The 21,677-nt window shown below is 43.9% G+C and overlaps 1 protein-coding gene across 8 annotated transcripts in view; it reads right to left on the bottom strand.

Annotated features, from left to right (window-relative positions):
• nav3 (neuron navigator 3) overlaps window positions 1-21,677 on the bottom strand; it is a 399,859-nt gene that overhangs the window by 73,331 nt on the left and 304,851 nt on the right. For all 8 annotated transcript variants that reach the window (XM_019265607.2, XM_027275946.1, XM_019265602.2 and 5 more), the window contains 4 exons: window positions 21,503-21,571; window positions 14,848-14,990; window positions 7,567-8,716; window positions 3,444-3,559 (listed from right to left, as the gene is read on the bottom strand). In XM_019265607.2, coding sequence (XP_019121152.1) covers window positions 3,444-3,559; window positions 7,567-8,716; window positions 14,848-14,990; window positions 21,503-21,571 — 1,478 coding nt within the window. The remainder of the gene's footprint in view (window positions 1-3,443; window positions 3,560-7,566; window positions 8,717-14,847; window positions 14,991-21,502; window positions 21,572-21,677) is intronic.

Genomic DNA, 21,677 nt, shown 5'->3' with positions numbered 1-21,677 from the left:
ACAGGGATCGAGCTCTGGTGCCCCGTGCACCTCCGCCCCTGGTGACCACCTCCTTCCTGGGGCTTCCCTGCAGGCTGCCTCCTGCCCGCTGTGTGGAGGACGAGTACACTAAAGAGCTCTGAGGCTGTGACAGACGAGGTGGTGGCTCATCAAGCTCGAAGGAGTAAACCCGCTGCTCACCATCACTGAGCAGGGTCAGGTTTGTGAGTGAGCGCTGCTTGATCCGCAGGTTGAGGTTGTCGGGGAGAGGCTGGGGAGGCCGCCGAGCCGGGCTGCCCCCCTGATACACAGAGAACTCTGCTCCTCTCTTCATCTCTGCTCACCGCTCCCCTCCCTTTTCTCGGCTTACCTTTTCGCCTCCGGTGGCTCAGTGGGTGAAACTACTTGCAAGTGGATCTACCTGTCTCTGTTTCACATCTTGGCCACGCTGTCGCTGAAAGAGCAGATGGATGGAAGGAGGAACCGGAGGACGGAGGAGGCAGAGAGATGTGTCTCCACGTCCCACGCCTCCTGACTGAGGTCCACACTTCAGAGGGTTGGAGGGAAAGCAAGCGCAGGGCGAAGAGCGGAGAGAAAACCTCCCTCTCAGGCATGTAGGTAGAATCCAGATCCATCCTCGAGCCAGCCCATACTCATGGTCAGACGTAGAGCGAAGCACACACATTCATTTTCCACTCCTTCTCCTGTCCTCATGTTGTCTCTCTGTCTTCCTGGATCCTTTCTCTTCCTCCACCACAGTCAGGGGCGTGGATGAACGGAGTCGCTACATCTCCCTTCCCTCACCAACACGTTCTCTCTCTCTGCCTCCTGCACTCACACTCCCCCTTTATCTCTCCCTCCTATTAAATGACAGTCTCTTTTCATCCACTCTTATCTCTCGCTCCCTCTACCTTCTGTCTCTCCTTTAATTACCACCTCGCTGCCACACTTCTGCCGCCTCCCCTCTGACGGTCCCTCTCTCCTCACAGCGGAGAATGAACGGGCTGGTGAAGCCGGCGAACAGGCTTGCGTAGCTCTCGGTCTGCTTGTTCATTCCAACATGCAGCCTGCAGCACTCTCTCTCCTCTCTCTTTTTCTCTCTCAGCCCTCCTTCCCTGTGTTCATCATCCTCTCTTCCTCTTAATCCCTCTCATTCTCTCACTTTCTGTTCACTTCCCTCCCCTTCCCAGCCTTTATCTCTTCTCCCTTTGCACTATCCTACACCCTCTCTGTCTGCCTCTATCTTTTGCTCGCAGTGTGACAGTGAGTTGTTTGGACAGTGCACCTGTAAGCTTGCAGCCCCCGCTGCACCACGGCGGCCGCCCGACTTAATTAAATGCTATCTTGAGGAGCTAAAACAGCGAGCCCGCAGCTTATCATGGATCAACAATGAGACCACAGAACCAACATATCCCCCATCAATCACTGCAAGCTTTATTAGCCCTGTCGTTATTAGTCACAGCTGTCTTCCACACATATTTTAACCCTGGTTACCAGTAGATAGTAGGCACTGGAAGCCTCTGAAACCATAACCAAGGTTATCCTAATCATGTTTACACTGTGAACGCCTGATTTGCATATTAGTGTGCTTACTTCAGAGCTTAACCATGGCTGCTCACAAAACCTTAAACCAACATATGTATTGTCATGTGGTGTCCGTGGCGTGCATACACTTGAATTTCCTTCACTCAGTCTCTTTTCTGCCCCTCTATGGGGAAAGAATCGGAAAAAACAACAAGGATGTGAAACGACCATGAAACGTGTGACAACAAAAAGCAAGTGTTTGAAATGGACCCCAAACAAAGGGAACGGTCAGCGCTGCAGTCTAATTTTGTCCTTCAAATGACGGGTTTGGGAAAAGCCGCGACCAGAGCAAAATGTCCGGAATGTCACTGCCAACCTGACAAACCAAACCTGCAATCACACGCGGTTGTTTGTGCACGCTGCGCTTTGTAGGCGCTTTGGACTTGACATCTTATTTTTCAGTAAGTTAGCTGTTTGCTTGATTTATCATCCGAGTTGACCTCTATTATCTCTGTTATTATAAAGATACAGTTTCATTAGAAATGAGCGACTAAAAATGTCAAATCCAAATGATTTACAGACATTCATAGCATCCACAGAAACTTAAATCGCTGAAAAACAAACTGTTGATCAAACCAGTCGACATTGACTGGTCAGGATATGCAAAGATCTTTAACGCAAAGTTGTGACACTAAATCTTCAGCTTGTGTTGGTGTGTTGCCTGGTTTAACCTCTCATCCTGCTCCTTGTCAGGAATTTCAGTTTGCGGTTAGAAACTCCTTCAAACTGGTCCAACGTCCCTCGATCCTGACCTCTGAGCTGCAGAAGCTCAATCGTGCAGATGTCCGCTGACTGTAATTAAAGGACAATAAAGACGCTTGCAGTCTTCGCTCTTTGCAAACAAACAGCACAATTTCATTTTGAGCAGCACTTTTGGGTTGTATATAGATGTTTTGGCAATTACAGTTGAAAAGGATCATAAACTCAAATACAGAGAATGATCAAAATATGTTCCTGTTTCTGATTCTACCTTCTTATTCTCAACACCACTACCTTTACTAAAACAATTTCTCTGTTTCCTTAAAGCTTAAAACTCCTCTTTTACACACTTTTCATGCTCCATTGTCGTTTCATCTATGCATCCCTCCATCTGGATCAAATATCTGAACTAATGGCACTGTAGGAGCTTTGGATAAAAATATGCACTAGATGTATCAAACACTGTAAAAGCCACCCCTCTGCTGAGGCTGGAAACATATATGAAATGTTCATGCTATGTTGTGTCATACGACTGGTCGCGAATCCTCACTGGAATTGTAACACATGATGGCAGCCTGCAGGGATGTAAACAAGGAGCTGCAGATGCTCCCTGTGTCCGTCTGTCAGCACTGACCTTTTCCCTTCGCTACATGAAACCAGCGGGGGCAGGGATCCCCCCAGTAAACACACAAGTCTCCGCACATACACACACACACACACACACACTACAGGGTAACAAGTGCGTGATACCACTACGTTGTGCTAACCACAAATACAGCCTCAAAAACTCTCCCCGTCCTGCAGCTACCTTTTACCTATCCTCCATTAACACTGCAACAGAGCCTGCAGCCTGCTCTCACTAATGCCAGGTACAGCAGCTAATCCATAATGTAATAGATCAGTCTAAATGTGAGCTAAACCAGTTCTTATATTTCCCAAATAGGATAAATGCATCGTCTGAACAAGTCCAACAAGTCCTCTTGCATGTAGAGACAGACTGCAGCAGCAGACAGGTCAGCGTTGGATAAATATAGATGCTCAGCAGCAAATAATATTTATATATATGATAAGGACTACAGAAAAAAATGGTTAATGCACAGAGTCATGTGCACATTCACACACCCACACAGAGAAATATCACATAATGCAGAGCCCACAGCGTGTGTGCTGACCCTCTGTACCTGATATCTCCTCCAGGCACTGTTTGGCTGTCTTGCTGTAGACCAGTTCTCCCTTGGTGGGGCTGAGGCAGGGGTCGGCCGGGGCCACCATGGTGCAGTCGTTTTCTGAGAATGTCCTGGAGGCACAAAGAACAGACAAAACACAGCAGTTACAGAGACAGGCTGAGGGATGTGGTGTACTTGAGCTGCACTATAGCCACTGCAGTCATTTCAAAGCAGCCATGAAAGGGGGGGGGGGGGGGGTCCTTGCTGATGAAGGACAGACAGGTTCAAGCTATTTTCTAATACAATTCAAAGATTTCAAAATGATTGGTATTCTACAGCAGTCAAACCTATTCTAATAGCTTATAACTTTATATCATTTCTGTAACTTTGAGAGCTGGCAGCCTCAGCAGATGATCACAGTGGTTACAGATCAATCAGCGTCTCATCTCTACTGGCAGCTACAGCTACAGTTACTGAGCTACAGGCATGTTTAACGTTAGATGTGTCAGAAGTGTTAAGAGGTTAGCATAGATGCTGCTAGTTATATCAGTATTAGAACTAGTATTTCTTCACTGAAAGAAGAGAAAAGAACAGATCTGTTTGCATTTACATCCAGTCATTTAGCTGACACTTTTATCCAAAGCGACTAACAAAAAAGGGAAACAATCAAGGTACAGTGTGACAAGGACATGTTAGTGCAGCAATAAGTATTGTGACAGTTGTAGAGGGGGGTCCAGGTATTGGTAGTGCTAGGAGAGGAGGTACTCCCTGAAGAGCTGGGTCTTCAGGAGGTTTATAAAGGTAGAGAGAGAAGCCCCTGATCTGGTAGGAACTGGTAGCACATTCCACCGACGGGGAACAACAGACAAGAAAAGTTTGGATTGTCCTAAGCAAACAGGTGGGAGAGCCAGGCATCATTCATTTAAGGAGCGCCACTGTCAGGAGGTAACATATGCCTGTATAAGGGCATTCAGGTAGGTGGGTGAAGAACTACTTTGTAGGCGACCATTAGGCAGCCAGTGAAGCTCAATGAGCAGTGGGGTAATATGTGCCCTTTTGGGTTGATTGAAAACCCGGCAGTTGTTTTCCTGTGATCGACGCTGATGGTTCATCTAATATATTTTTTCCAACAACGATTTACCAGTGCCTCCAATTAACTAGCTCAAGAGGACATAGTTCTAAGGTTGAAAGTTTCCTCTGTACCATTTGGGTGTAGTTTAATGAGGCATAAAGTCTACAATCACATTACAAATTTAGTCTCACATGAATCCTTTATGGTGTGTGGAGTGGCTAAAATGGTACAGTGCTGATAATGAGACAAGCAGATGCATCTGTTGGAATTTAAGAGAACCAGTATCAGAGATTTTAGTGTTTGATTTAGAGCAACAGACACAGTCTTCACTTCTTTGCCTGTCGTCGTGTTTCTGTGATGTTAAACACTTTGAATTTCTGAGTCAGTTTTGGGTCTCAGTCACATATTCAACAGATGGACCTCTAAAGGGAGGAGGGGATGCTCTCTGATGAGACGTTTTCTGTGAGCGCCTCCATGTGTGTGTGCATGAAATGTGTGTTTGGGTGCGTCTGCCTCTCCTCCTCAACCTTGAGCTGCATCACGCTCCACTGTTTGTTTGCTCATCTGAAACAAAGATAGAGTTCAATGCACTCTGTGAGATAACAGTCCGACACACGCGCGAGGGAACACAAAACCACATATGTAGAAAACAGACTGACAGCGAGCTAGACACGCAGTTAAACACAATGAAATACACCCTCTCTCACACGGTGAAAAGCATGTCAACACACATTAAAATCCTGCTACACACACGCTTCTAGCACACACAGACAGACCTAAGCACAAGCTACTGTATAGTATATGCCCTCCCATATACGCAAACACGTACACTCACACTCACACTCCAGGGACCACCACCACCTGCAGAGCTGCAGATAAAAATTGGCTCCCATTTGCGACAGCAGCATCAGCCTGTGACTTCAGCTCGTGTGAAAAAGCTTTTTTTTTTCTTCCCTCACTTCGGTGGACTCACAGATGCAGAGACAGATATTCACCAAAACAGCTGAATGCCACAAAGGACCAACATGAGAAAGCAGATATACGTGGAGAAGGTGACTGCTGCAGTAACAAATGATTATTATTTTAAGGGGAAGGGTAAAGATTCAAGTAAGCTCTGATTTTTTTCTGGTTGTGTGATTTAAACAGTACCAATTTTGTAAAATAATTTCCATCTGTTGACGGGAGCAGAGGAGGACATGGAGGATACAACGACACTGCAAACTGTGTGTGTGTGGAGGGGGGCAAAAATCAATTCTGCACACTAACTGCAGTGAAGGCCCTCAAACACACTGGTCTATTAGACTTGGCGGAGGCAACAACTTGAGGTGGGCGTAGACAGAGAAACAGACCAAGACAAAGATGCCTAATTGGGCTGAAAATGATGGTAAATTGCAGCACAGCAGGAGGTCTTTACACTTACTGTCTGCATGCTGACGGCAGTGGGAGAGGCCTGCTGCTGAGGACGGACATTTATAGCAAGGGCAGGCTGAAGATAGAGGGGAGAAACTGCAGCAAGCTTTAAAGGCAAGAACAAGGTGCTAATAAAACCAGGGGCTTCATAAGCTTTTTGTACAGCACCAACAATGAGACCTAGTTCAAATATATTATTATTTAACATGTTGAAAATAACAAGCATACAAACATGTCAAAGGACCAAGCAGCAATCTCCGTGGCTGTGAAGTAAAGCCGACGTGGAAGTGCCAAAACTGCAGTTCCTCAAACGTCCACTTGAGGCTGGCTAAAGAACATGTCAATCTCCATAAGCCTCCATGTTAAAACTTCACAACTGTCCAACTCCACAGCAGAAATAAACATGTTTACAGCCTGGTACAAAAAACTGTTTTGGTCTCTGTAGCTAAATTCCCCGTTCATGACAACTGTACTGCATAGATAACAGCATGGCCACTTTGATTGACAGGTAGGTGCCGTTACAGATGGCTTGTTTGGTGTCATTCAGCCTGCCTCAGGTCTGCTGATGATCCACGTCATGGCTGATTTTTTAATTAGCCGGAAGGAGGAAAGAAGCAGGATTGCCAACATGGCGTTGACAGATTTTGAGCTTCATAATGGCTCTTGTCTCTTAACAACTAATGCACATTTGGTGTCATTTCTGAAGAAAGATCAGCTAGGGTAAATGTTTGGGAGCAGCTCTAGTAGTCTTAATTGAAATTTCCAGCCCTAGTCTCTGACACAAATGGCAGCAAGTGGTAAATGTAAGGCGGGTTTCAAAATGTTCTCTCAGAAACCTGTGGGTGACATCACAGATGGTTTACACTTTCTCTGTTCAGAGTTTTCTCGTTTACTCTGTGCTCATCGAGTGGGCTGTGTGTGCTTTTACAGTTTTGGTTTTCCTCCCTTCTTCATCGCTGACTATCAGTCACTATCTGCCTAGGACTGATAGCTGCAGTAGTTTTTAACTCACTAAATGTGTGGGATTAAAGCAATGCTAATGCTCGAGAGAGGCACCGCCAAAAGTGGCAGAGATGACTGTGCACCACGGAGGAGGAAGACGAGAGTGGGAGCAAAGGGTTGAAGGATTAAGTCTTGTTTAATGGGATTCCTAACTCTCTTTCTCTCTGAGCACAAAGGCATCCCAGAGATTTTGGCAGCGCTTCCATTTTTTCCCCCCTTGGATTACCTCTGCTGTTGTGAGAGAAAATCAGCCCTGCTGGGCAGATTTACCCACTTTTGCACCTCTGATGGCTGTAACGTCAGGGAACCATGCGCCTGCTGCATGCATCAAAACAACATCGGTTGAATGAAGAGGAGGGGAGAGAGTTCCTGACGATGCCAGTGTCTGGATTCTCACATCAAAGATGAATCCCAGACAGTTAAATAATAGGCTTTGGCAAGTGGCAGGCAGTGGATGTTAATTTGTTCTGTAATGACTGTGAAGAGATGTGGAGGCGAGAGCAAGATGCACAGTGGGGAGCGCCAGCTGATCACTGGGAGTGCTCCAGGATTTCATGGGTGTGTGTCTGTGAATACAGTGGATGCTTGCGTGTCTAAATGTGCGCAGGTATGACTGTGAAAACGGGGTCGATAAATTGAAAATAAACATCTCACCTGTACATGAAGGGGGCCACAGTGGCAGTATTGGGGTGGTTGTGCTGCTGCTGCTGAGGAAGTTGAACTACTCCATTCCCTCCAAGCGCTGCTCCTCCTCCTCCTCCTCCTCCAACACCACCACCACCTCCTCCTCCCCCTCCTCCTCCTCCCAGCATCCCACTGGACCCAGACAGGGCTGAGGTGCTGGTGGAGGAGGTCATGCTGGTCCTTTTGCCCTCTGGGCCTCCGATGGAGCGCTGTATGTAGAAACTCCCGCCCTGTCCTCCTTTCGTCAGCTTGGCCCTCTCCCCCTCTCCACCCCGCATGTTACCGCTGCTGTTTAAGGAGGCCTGGCTTTGGCTCTGTGTCTGACTCTGAGGCTTGGACGTGGTGGTGGAGGGAGCTTTAAGTCCTGGCTTAGGGATGCCGCTGGAAGCCGAGGAGCCGCCATCTTTCTTTCCGGATGATGGCTTCCCTCCCTTGGGGATGAGGCTGGCGATTTTGGAGTTCTTCTTGGTGGGGTCTGCAAACTCGCGCTCCTCTTTGGGTGGAGAGCTGTCCTTAGAAGATTTCACAGACTTGCTTTTGTCCTCCTTGTCTTTGGACATGGACCTGGCTTTTGAAAATGAAGGGGAAGGGGAAGAAGAAGAGGAAGTCTTGCTTGGTGCAGTGAGGGACGATGCTGGGGTCTTGGTAGGCATTTGTTTTGCTGTAGCACTGCTACTGCTGCTGCCACACACCGACCCCGTGGGCGTCAGTCCGTCCTCCCCGTACTCCGACATGTCGTCCTCCTCCTGCAGCGCCATGTCTGCCACAGACGGCGACGCTCGCGAAGCCGACCTAGGGTTAATCAGGCGGAACTTTTCCAGCATCGACCTCTGGGGTCCACCACCGCCTGCCGGCCCTACTTTTGACCCATCGCTTCCGTGTGGCAGAAGTCCTTCAGAGGCCTGGGGTGAATGTGTGGGGGAGGGCGAGTGCGTGGGGCTTGCCAGCATGGACGAAGTGGCACTGTGCTTGAGGTTCATGGACTTGCTGCGCCAGGACTTGCCAGTGCTGGGTGAGGGGATGGCAGAGGCCAGCTGCTGCCCGCTGAGGCTGGTGGGGACCGCCCCACCCATACCGCTCCCGTTCATCCCGCCGGGTGCTGGGATACCCCTCACTGCTTCTGAACCAGAGAAGAAGAGAAAGAGAACAGGGTGTTTATTAAAGTAGTAAAGATATTGGAATATGGATTGGAATAAGGATTAAGTATGTAAATCACATTATCTTTCTTGGAGGTTTCCTGCAATTTGTTTGAATTCTGTTCTGTCCATTCATGTAAGACTAATATTTTGGAACATTTTCATACAGTTGTAGTATGCATTAGGATTTTTCTAAGTAAACCAAAAATTTTGGAGAAAACACACTTTCACAGGTCGTGGGATGGATTTCAAACAGAGTCTTCTTCTAGTTTTAGACACATTCAGCTCAAAAGTCAAGTGAAAATGGGAAACTCAGAGTTTTCAGTGTTGTGTGAAGTCAAAAAAATAAAAATAAATTGAGAGCTTATTCCCAATATTAGCAAGCTGGGTTCAAAGAAAGGATTTCATTGTTATTATTACTCTGTTGTCTCGAAGGACTCAAGTGTGTTATAACTTCCTGTTGTAGACTTTCACCTCCTGATTTACGCTTCTACTGTATAGAGGCCTGTCGCAGCATGTTTGCAGGTGGATAACAGTGGTGATAAGGGACAGGCCATCACGTTGTAGCTATGACAACTAAAGAGATTACACCAGCTATGTTAACATAGGAGGAAAAGAAACCATCCGCCCCCAGAGTCACTGTTCAACACCATCCGTCTTTAAAGATCAATATGTTCGAGGAGTTTGAGGAGGTATTTTTAATTTAGTGTTCTGGTTAAGGAAGTTTCCCTTCTTCTGCCTAGAATTATTCTGGGATTGTATTCAAACCGCTTGTTATACATGTAGATAGGGAGTGTAGTAGGAAGAAGAAAGAGAGCTTTTGCACTTAATAAAAAAAGGGGGAGCACTGCAACCTCAACTCAGAAAATGTCTTCCATATTGATGCAGCAGTGATTTCTCCTGGTATGATTGTTTAAAAATTGACAGCACTAGACTAAAAAAACCTTTGATTGAGGGACTCATATCAAAATGTTCTCTGCAATCACACTTGTAGCTGCTGGAAATATATGCTCACCATGTCACTTACATTTAGCTTTTAACTATACATATGAGAAAACTGGCAAGGTACATTACACTGTGTGGATTTCAGGTTAGATTTGTCACTTAAAAGGTAACTTGTGTTAACTGTTTTGGTGAGGATGACTGAATTTGCAAAAACTATGAAATATTCACAAATAATCAGATACTAACTACATTTCAAAGCTTTTGTAGTTTGACCACTTATCACATTCACTGGCATTTGTTCAATCACAGGCCTCAACGCTGAGCTATGATGCATTACAAAGCTGTTTACTTCTACCAGATTTTCCCTCAAACGGTGCTATGAAAATATAACTGCTGAGCCAAACCACACACACACATACACACACAGAGCACATAAACATCCATCATGCGTGTTAAATAAATGCTTTAGCTTCTGCTGCTGAGTGTTGACCTTTTACACACACCCCACTTTTCCTGGCCATCAGCATTCCTCTTTCCCTCCCTCTCTCTCACAGACATGCAGATGCACGACCTGACAGGTAGGTATTTGAGGAAGATGGACACAACAGAGGACAGGGAGGCAAAGATGGATAGAAATGTATTTGGATATGAGTCATGAGAGGAAAAGAGGGGCAGATAATAGTGAGAAAAGAAAAGGAAAGGCAGAATTAGAGATGGGGCCGGAATAAAGTGAAGATGGTGACAGAGTGACAGCATGAAGTTATGCACCATTAGACTGAGTGTCTGTCTGACTGTCAGTCAGCGCAGTGAGCAGGGTTCAGCTGGCCATGATGCACCTCCAGTCTGCAGTTTAAAGCCCCTTCAGGCAGGCGGGCGGGCAGGAGGGAGTGTACAGCTTCAGCTGTGGCCGGGGTCAAGAGACTAACCGACTTACACTTCTGACAATATTCTTTAAAACATGCCCGAAAATGCCTCAATGCATCGTGTCACATCCAGAAGGAAAAGTGCAATCTGTCAGACACTTTTCTATAAAATACAATCTAACACCAAACTGTAAAATGTCTAGATGACCTGAGGCATTTCTTTACCTCCATATGTCGAGACAGGCAATTCATATTTCTTCACCATTAGGACTGCAAGAGAGAAAATTCACTCATTTAAATCTGTGCATTTCTTTACTGTGTCAAACTACTGCTGCTGAAGCTCATTGTGTCATGAATGTATTGCTGAAAGAATTTCAGGAAACAATCGACCGTCACTTTGGCAAGCAAAGCATCAATACATCAACTCAAACACTCTGTACATATACCGTGTACAGAATCTATTTCTGGTTGAAGCATTATTGATCTATTAGGCCATAAATATGAGATGAGTTTGGGTAAAACAATTTTGTTTTTTAAATATCAATTTTTCAACAATTTTTTAAATATCACTCCTCAGCTGTTGGTAGTTATCTGAAGACTTTCTGGTATTTATTTCAAATTGTTCTGTATTTAATAATTGAATAACTGGCCAATCAAGCATGCACAAAAGTGTGTGCATGTCTTCTCTGAATGTGTGAGTGAAGCTGTGTGTGCGTACAACAGCAGAACATCCCTTTGTCTGTGTGTGAACACACACAGTTTTTTTTTTTTTTTACATATTGTGTGCAGTGAACTGGAAGACGCTCGGCTGTTTTCCAGTAATGAGTTAGCAGCTTAGAAAGCTGAGATAAGTTCTGAAGGTTCTGATCTCAGATCAGCAGAGGTTAGTCGAAACCAGCAGATCCTCACCAGATAAACTCACAAATCAGCTGGTGTAAGGGAACAACACCTTAATCTTCTATCTTCTGTGTGTGTCCGTGTGTCGAGACAGCAATCTGATACTGTTATAAATGTGGATGAGGAGCATCTATTCCTGTGTTAATGTGTTCAGTGTGTGTGTGTCTGCGTCCTCTGTATCATCCCTCATCTTTACAGATAGTGCTGTATGAACGTGAATGAACAAGGTTACAAGCATTCACATGTGTGTGTGTGTGTGTGTGTGTTTGTCTGTGTGTCAATTAACCCCATCTATACACCCCCCCCCCCACACACTCCTCTTTCCTCACCCTAGAGGCTGCATCGCATCGCCGCCACACTTTTCACCATGCAGTGACTCGTCGTCGCCATGGCAACAGACTCTTCTTTTCTTTTCTTTTCTTTTTTTTTTGCCTCAGTGGCCGAGGAATAAAATGTCACTTCTTCTGGGGCGGTCGTGGACCCTTTGCTAACAGATACACACATGGCTGGTGTTTGAAGCTACATGACAGGTGACACGGGGAAACCGAAGGCCTGGATTCAAGTGACAAGCATTCACACACAGGACGTGCACGGACGTGCCTTATGTTTACTGGTTACTTAAAGGCTGCAGCTGGTTATGCAGCAGTGACCTTTGTCCTCTCCCATCTCTCAGATGGATTTTGTTAAACTCTTTCAACTTTAGCCACTCTCCCCACTACATCACTGTCAGGCAGATAACACATTATCGCCTCGCTGGAGGAAGTCTTTCACAACTGCCTCCTCATCGTCATCCCTAACAACAAGTGGGACAATCACCGACTTTCTGGAGTCCAATTTTCCTGACGACAAGTAAACGTGCCCTTTGATGCTTCGGTTTAGTTGGCTGAAGCTGATTAGATAGTTGCATGGCAACAAGAATGATGTAATGCTTTCGGTGCCCTTTTGTGCTCTCGTTCTCTCTGGTCAGAGCTGCACTCTAATGGGTTCACTTCATCCCCATGAGGCCACGCATGCCTTAATAAAAAAACATGATTCCACTCGTGTGTAGCCCCCATCATTGGAAGATTAGACATAATCGGGGGTGTAACACAAAGCTACTAACTGTATCTGTTTATGGCACAAAAATATCTCATTGGATTCACACACTCAGCTCAAAAACAGCAATGAATATCCTTGACCAGACAAGTTTGAGCACTCTTTTTTTCTGGCAGTGGTTTACGAGTGTTCAGAGTTCAGGCCCAGTGTTTACTGGCTAAATTTACTCATTTAACATGTTTACACACCACTACACATGCTGTGCTAACAGGGAAGAAGGGGAAGAGAGGAGACGAGTGGATGAAGGAGATGAGAAGAGGTGAGGAGAGGAAAAAAGAGGACATGCTGGAAGAGAATAGAGGAAAAAAGATTGTTGGAGAAAGACATTTTACAGTTTTGGCGTGATGTGAAAAAAACATAAATATTTGTTCATAATACTGTCATCGCTGAGGCATTTTTCATCTGGGCCAAATATAGCAAGTGTGTGTATTAATGAAGTGGTTTGTTTAAGGTTTAGTCAAAGCTGACATCTGGAACCAGTGCTGAAACTTGTCTGCTCCAATGTAGGGCCGGAACAGGGCCAGCTCTGGTCATAAAATTTGCTGAGATATATGCCACTAGCTACCAGATCTGTAATTCATTGCTGTGTCTGGGACCAGTGTAAACGGGCTGTGTGGGCCATCACTGGGCCAGACAGAAATCTGAGACAAACCTCACTGTGAAAATTCAGATACCATGTGTTCAGATCAAAGATCTGTTCACATATGAACAATGTATTTATATATATCAAAAATAAAGGTTTGTAAAGCCACAAGTGAAAAAAAAACCAGGATGTAAGATGTGTTACATGACAGGGGCAGATAAAACTGTAAAGTATAAACCGGCTTGTGGCAGACACTTCCTATATTGTTTCTGTCTTCTGCTCTCCCTGCTAGCTGCTTCTGCTGCTTCACAATTGTGGGGAAATGTCTGCATTGCTGACATTTCCCCACAATTGATTTCTTCTTTTTTTTTCTCTCTCTCCACTTTTAGACCAAAACACTGTTTCATGTCTCCTGCAGTGAAGCTCCAAAGCCTGGTGACTTATCTCTGCAAACTCAAGGTTTGTCTCATGCCAAGACTCAGCTGCACTGTGTATGAACGGCCTGGAAAAGGACGTTTGCACCCTTTGAAAAAAAGGGCCAACTATTTTCACAAAACAATGAAAAGAAACTGATCGATTGAATGTTTTATGAGGATAAACTTAAACAAATGATTGCTATTGTTATTAGAATTCAACTAAACCAGAAAGACTAATATTATATATATTGTTTTTTCAAAAATGTCCACTTCCTCTTTGCTCTGCAAAGCTGCAAACACTCAATCACACACTCCCTGTTCACCCTCTCACTTCCATCATCTCTGGCTGACTTCCCTCTCCCTTTGGTTGACGAGTTAAAAGTTTCAGACAGAGATCAGAAGGCTGAGTGCACATCTTAGGACTTTCAGGATTGAAAATAAAGAGAGACAGACAGATTCAAAAAGATAGATTGCTAGAGGCTGCCCGAGCATGTCTCCTCCACCTCCATCACCTTCTACTGATCCTCTCTCAACTCTACAGACTGAATCCTGTTTGTCCTCAGTGACAGTGTGTTAAGATTGAAATCGAGATCTCATTAGAAAACATTATATGGTTGCATATAATGCCAGCTGAAGCAAAAGGTTGTCATTATAACAACCTAAACTCGTCAGGAATGCTTTTAATTATTAAAATGACTGTGAGCATTGTGGCAGGTTTTAATTATTATCACCGTATGAGCCAATAAGGCATGATGAATCCTCTGAAAGAGCCAGAAGGAAATCTTAAAGTTATTTTAATGAGTGAGTCAATAGCAGAGATATTAAGTAATTAAAACATTATGTCCTGATACACTTACCCTTCACAACAGGAAGAGGCCGTTAAAACAACTATTTATTTGGGAAAAATCAATTTTGCCTTGAATAAACAGCCATACGCTCTGACTGTCAGCTACTGTGAAACCCTTCTCTCAAAAACAAAATCACTCTCATTAGCTTCATCGTGCTTGACAGAGCGGCAGCCTGAATTTGGCCCCCCCGGTCATCTCTCAAACGCCTCTTGCCGCGCTGAGAAAATTTGTCGGCGCCTCCACTTAATGGCATCTTTTATAACTCACTTGGAATAAAGAACTGGGGATGATTCAGCACACTGGTTAAGATTGGCAAAGCGGGGGACCGGGCTCCTCTGCAGCCCTCTGCTCTGTCTGTCTGAGTGAGTGGTGCCACCAAGTGGCCGGGATGGAGAATGTTACATGGGTGCCCCGACCTTCCATCAACTTCACCCTCTTTGGCACTAAAGACTAATATGCTGCCCTCACCTCTGTCGTTGCCGCTGGCATACTGAAGAGGCTTGCTCTTGTCGATGCTGTTGAAGCTCTGGCTGCGACGGTTGAGGTTGGATGAGCCCGGGCTCCTAGAGGCCCCGCTGCCTGCAGCAGGTACTCTGGAAGGGCCTGGTAACCTGAAAAGACAGGGTCTGTATGTTAAGATAACATATTGCAGTGTTAGCTCTAAAGAAAAAAGAAAACCTTGAGGCAGAACTCCTCTATGGGCACAAATATGTCTACAGTCAAGCTAAAGGTCAATGGGAGACAGAACAGCTTTTGAATTAATAAAGACATTTTTCTGTTGGGGAACAATCATTGCTTACAAATACCCATGCTCCAGTTGACATTACACGCACACTCATATGTACATTCAAAGAGTCATGGGTCGCTGTAATCGATCCTTACTACCTGTGATGAGACCACTTCCTAAAGGAATTTCAGTGGTAGGGGACATGCAGCTCTGCAATAAAGACTTTGACACCAGGTGAGCTACCAAGCCTCTAAAAAAACACAACAACAACAAAAAAAAGATTCTTGAATTCAGATGGTATCTTTCTGAATTAAATTTAAATTTGAAGAAAGAAAGACATCCAGTTGATTTACGGATCATTCCATTGAATTTGTTTCCAAAATCTCTTTTTGCAGCCAATAATGGACAAAAGGAAAAAATGGCAGTGACAAGTAACACTTTCAATGTACATGAGTATTGTTTTATGATGTTGACAAATGGACTTGAATATTCTTAGAACCCTGGTTGGTGTGAAACCCTGCTGTGAGTGAAAACAACTCTCCCCCAAACTCAAAACAACAGATAAAAAGACCACAAGATAGGCCTTGAGCTGTGCTATATACACGCTATACACTGTCACTACAAACTGAAAGAGTCCTTCTATTGTTTCATGAATAGTGAGATGAAGAGAGATCAAGAGAGTACTGTAAGGCAGTGTGTGTGTGTGTGTGTGTGTGTGTGTGTGTGTGTGTGTCCCTGTGGATGGAAGAGGAAGGACGAAAGAAGGAGGTGAACTTTGTGAGAATCTAAAAAGACACAAAAGTTTACTTCGTGACAGGTTGATTGAAATGTGTCAGCTCCCATTATGAAGCATGAAAAATGAAGAACATGAAAATAGATGTTGGAGAGGCACGACACCTCATTATTGTGTCCTCCCTCTCTCTCGTCCTCCTACATGCAGAGTCACTATTCACTCCTTTACCTCTGCTGACACTGTACAGAGAAACAAGCACACCTACCAAAGAGATTTGCCTTCAGTCAGTCTCTCTACTCTCTCGCACACACACACACACACACACACACACACTTTCGGATAATCTTTTTCTCTCGACAGTCAAAGCCGCCAGTGTCAAATGTTGATTTGCCATGCTGCAGCTGGAGGATTTCTATGACTCCCATGAGCATGCTAAAAGAATTATCTCATCAAAAACCTGTTGTTATTGTACAATAACTTTACATTTTTTTCCGCGCTGTGCCAGATGTTTTCACACGTGTTTGTTGGTGAGTTATTTCAAAAAAACAGATTTGACATCTGGTTCTACGATGATGACACGATTTATGACAACTTAGATCTCCTTGTGCCATTAATCTCAGCTGTTATGGTTTGATGCGATTTTTCTGAACTGATTCCAAAGATCACAGTTCACATCAGTCTAGGTGGTCCATACCTGACTTTAAATATATACTTGTTTTCTCTCTTAGATTCTCTTTAGATTGTTTGTTTGCATGTTGTGACTAGACTGCATGCAGGTTAAGTAGAATCCAACCAAATCTCATGTCTGATCGAGGGATAAAAAGACAAGAAACAGCTCATAGCTGTCAGACTGTAGAGGACTTAACACAAGAAAAAGGAATGAGGTGGGATTAAGGCAGGTAGCTGAAAAAATGGGCACTGAGTGAAGGCCTTGCTTGCAGAGTGCTGTGGGTGTCTCCATTCATAGCCTGTTCTGTGTCAATATTAACAAGGACAGAAAAATCCTTGAATAGATTCTAACAACTCGCTGTCTTACTGCCTCCAGGCCCGAGAGCTGTCGTGACGTCTTTTGACAAAGATAATCGATTTGCTACGCTGAATATGTCACTAGCGTCTGTATCGCAGATGGAGCCGAGATGTCGGAGAGGAAAGATTTATTTTATTTTTTTCAAAGGGTGGAATCCTGAAGTGGTCAAAAACCCCCAGCAGGAAAAAAGCAGAGTTTATATGTTCCATTTTGTGTTTGACGTCTTTGCTTTAAAAAACTAAACAAATAGAAGGACAGATCGATGTGTAGTATGGATAAAAACCTGATTATTAAGAAATATCTCCCTACACTGTGGAACTTCATCAGGAATAGACAAAGTTTTTATCATAAAGACTCCCTGTTCATCTTCATCACTTCTGTAGGACACGTCCTGATTTGCAGAGAGAGGCAGCTCCACTGACTGGCTTTCAGCCACAGGGCTCATCAAAATAAGCATCCTGCTGCATTTCCTGATGCAACGAGAAACACGGAGAGCATGCGATAACAAAATTCAGCACTTCTACTGTTGCAGCAGAGGGACCTGAATGGTGCTGTGGGGAAGTTTACTTCGGGTGCCTCCCTTGAAAAATAGAACGAGGCTCAGCGATTAAGCAATCTGCAAAGCATGGAGTCAGAGAAGAGCTGCCTAATAAGTCAGTCCATATGCTGAACCATGCAAATATTGTTTTGTACAGACAGCTGTGCTTAAGTGCAAAAAAACAAAACTGACATCAAGGAGCAGTCGGTGTTCCTTCATTCAGTTCCTTTGAATATTTTAGACGCTAAAACACCCTGACTGTACATCTACAGTGGTGACACGAGAAGACTTGCTGAAGAGAAGACATGCTGTTCCAGGACTGAGAGCAGAGACTTGGTGCTCTGCTTGAGTGATCGCACTGAGCTGCAGCCAGAGGTGGTCCTGAGCCCAGAGCTGAGGCTGCCATTCACTAGGCTGAACCAGATGGACTCGCACAGAAGCAACCACAATATAGAAATAGAGAGAGAGAGAGAGAGAACATAGAAATGACAAAGGAGAAAAATATGGAATTTTGAAGTTCAAATGAAATACAGCATAACTAAAAACAAACATGCTTGCATGCAAACAAACAAGGCCTCCCATGGGTACGTAGTACGTACATAGAAGAGTCCAAACAATTAAAACTAAGAAGAAATAAAAGAGAAGAAAAGAATGAATTGAGAGAATGGGAGTGAAAAGAAAATAAATGCAGAGAGAATGAGAGAAAAAACAGTGTAGCTGCGAAGGCAGACAAGAGAAAATGAGAGATAAACAGAGGGAAAATGAGGCTGAGATTGAGGCAATTCAGATGGAAATCAGAGGGAGCCCCTTTTATCATAAGATTCTTTCATCTTCCAAAATGCGTGTTTGATAATGCATCAGCAAAATGGAGATCGAGAGGGAAATATGCTGAAAAATTCCAGACGATTATTTTGTTTTAGGACATGGGGACGCAGCTCTCCGGTCTGATGGTGAGGTGAAGAAGAGAAGGGCTGGACAGACGCATTATTTTTCCTGTCAGTCATCGGCTATATAGATTTTGGGTCTTGTGGAGGAGAGTGCTTCTATTTATTTCCCCTGTCAGTGACTCGTTTCTAAATTCTGACAGTTGTAAACTCACGTCCTTTAGCAGCCTGCAGGTTATCTGGTCCAGCTGGTCTGGAGTTCACACTACCTTCAAGACAAAGTCAGTGCCACCTCAGGCTCATTAAAATGCTCAAACCATGAGGTAGCAGGTGACCAACCAGGTGTCAAACATCAACCCCCTGCTGCAAGGATGATGAACTTTAAGGACCGCATGATTGCATCAGCTTATTCGGAATAATAAACACATATATTTATATTGTAACTAGAACTTTAAACCTTAATTTGTCATTTTAAGGCAACCATTGACTTTTATTTATTACTCTGTTTTATGAAAATAATGAACAGACTCTTGAAGCATGGACCTGATGTTTACTGTGATAGATCACACAACTCGAGTAAGTGTCAAGAGTCTGTTCATTGGGTTTGTACAAAAATTAATGGAAATCAATGGCTGCTTGGAACTAAAGGAAAATGTGTCCCAAATTGTAAAACTGAAATGGTGAGCAAAACAAACATCCTCATTCAATGCTGCAAAGAAAGGTGACTACCTCATGAAGTAGTGTCTAATTTGAACACCACAGAATTCCATATGTGTTCATATACAGAATATAATTGTGTTGTAGTGAAGAAGCTAAACACACTGGTATGCTCGTTTAAAGTCATAATGTAGCCCAGCAGTACAGACAAGAGTAGCAGCAGAGCACAGATGCTAAACATAGGTGAGCCCAGGGGATGTAAAAACACCTAACCCTGGCCTGGTTTAGTCAGACAGAGAAGTTCATCAGGAGTAAGACAGAAATGAGCACCAACAAGAGGAAGCAGCCCATCATTAGGAGTGAGGAAATGTGTGAGAATCTCTTCCCAAACTACTTTCCAAATAAGTAGCATGATTTTAAACAGGCTAGAGACACAAATACAACACAGTGAATAATGGGAACTGTCTATTTTGGTGACTACAACAAGAAGTGCAGTTGTTGCTGTTGCTGTAAAGAGAATAGTTCCTTTAACTTCGGCTAACAAGCAGTGTCTTATAAACTGCATAAAAATGCTAACACTCCAGCACCTCGAGGGAAACACTCTTCATTCAGCCCACTATGTGAGAGACACATGAATTGTTTTCCTATTTTTAAAACTGCTAAGACATTTTCGCTTCAGGGATAGCAGAGGAGACAATTCATAGTGATTAAAATAACTTCCAAGATAGCAAGGAAGCAGGTAAATGTAGTTTTCAGGCTCATGTGACTGAGACTTAGATGGTGACAGAGGAAAGGTTATGCTCACTGACTGCTAATACGGGTTCTCTGTTTGTGTCCTATGCGTATCTTCACGTGTGTGCAGGAACTAAAGAGCTATTTCTGCAAAGCAGCAGCAGCACTGAGGTTTTGTTGTCAGCGATGTGAGAGGGCAGATTACCACCCATAGGGCCGGAGCTGCTGGCTGCAGCATTTTTGCCATTGCTTGGTGGCGGCTGGAGAGGAATTATTTGCCAGCACGCTGGTTCCCACTGCCTCTGAGCTGGAACAAATGCTGCAAGCATCAGACAACTGGGCTCTGGGGTGTGTACATACAGTATGTGTGGGTGGATAAGCCATGTAACTGTATATGTTTGTTTTTGCAGTAGTAAGGTCATATGTGTGTTTGATAGGTCTGCGGTTCACTGTTACAGTGTAGAGCTTGGCAACACAAAGAGCGTCATTATAACGCTTATGTAGCTTATTTAGCAGCAGCGTCTTTGCCAAGATGTGTAAAGGGCTATTCCCAAAGGACACATCACACAGAGCAACACTTCTCAAGTAGCAAAAGCCTGGACTGACAACAGAGATCAGCAGACTTTCAGTGCAAGTAAAAACTTTGTAGTCATCCTCACTTTTCTGTTTTTTTTTTTTTTTGTGATGCTCTGAAAGTTTTTGGGGCAAAAGGCTGACTGATGTGATTATGCACTGAACGCTCCAGCTCAAATCATGTGGGCAAGACTGTGACGACTTTTACTGGAGTTTTCTGAAGGTGGATGTTTTTTTCTCCGTGATGGCCTTGTTTTTGCAACTTGAAATGTGGTGATTAAAATTAGTCCTCATTTTCTTTCAGTACAAGTTAAACATTGTCATTCATTATTCAGTGATTATTAACTGCACACTCATCATTCGCTGACTTGGGCTATACTCGGATTGGCCAGCTATGGACAGTACAAGTACAATTATATGTGTGTCTGTTAGACTGTAAAAACAAACAAACAAACAAAAAACAAAAAAACATTGTTTTTTTTCTGTAAAACCTGGCAGCTGTTCTAATATTACGGTAACATGATATCAGTACTGTTGATTTCACGTTTAAGGTTGATGTTTTATTCCATATTTTAAAATGTGTAGATTTTATGGTGAAAAACTGCCAAACCATGACTGTAACGTACCATAAAATATGCCAATAAATATTACAGTGTTTTATTGTACAATTAACAGTCTCTAATATAAAATACTACTTCATTCCGTATAAATTCCCTTAAAATGCTACATAAATAAAGGTTTTGAAATATACAGGAAAACACGGTCAGGTTTCGGGACATATTTGGCGGTCTTTTACTGGCTTTTACTGTCACGGTTTGCAGTTTTTTACCGTAAAAATCAACATTTTTTTTGTTGTGTAGCCTTGAAGTTAATGAGTAGAATCAAACAAATAAAAAGCTCCATCACACTTTAGATGTTCAGAACTGAAAGGGCATGTTTAACTAGGCTGGATCATCTGTGAAAAGGTGGTATATTAAGAGAGACTGTCTTCACTTTGAGCCACCATGAAGCACATTCACACCTTTACGAAGTAAGCTTGAGCAAAACACTGAACCCCTACCAGCTGCTCTTTAGTTGACCCTGACCTCTGACCTCCCTGAGGTCACACCACAATAGTACCACAATAACATGAAAAATTAAGTAAGAAAGACAGACGTTCAAAGGCGCACGGTCAAGCAGAAAAGATCTGTGGTGCGCAACACATAGAACAACACATCTGATATGGTATTAATGAAGCATTTGTCATATTTACCTTGTGTTCTTCTTCTGTGGTGACCCTATTCCACTGTGGCCCGGAGGACTTGCATATCGTGCTGTGAGACTGAGGAGAGAGCAGAGAAGACGACGGACAGACTGTTACACACACAGTTAGAGGAGGAATGAGACCAGCGTATTGCTTGGAATTGTCTTAATCCATGCTTTAATGT

The sequence above is a fragment of the Larimichthys crocea genome, unplaced genomic scaffold, assembly GCF_000972845.2.
Source record: "Larimichthys crocea isolate SSNF unplaced genomic scaffold, L_crocea_2.0 scaffold268, whole genome shotgun sequence".
Taxonomy (NCBI): domain Eukaryota; kingdom Metazoa; phylum Chordata; class Actinopteri; family Sciaenidae; genus Larimichthys; species Larimichthys crocea.
The sequence above is the reverse complement of the archived record's forward strand: the minus strand, read 5'-3'. Positions and strand labels throughout refer to the sequence as shown.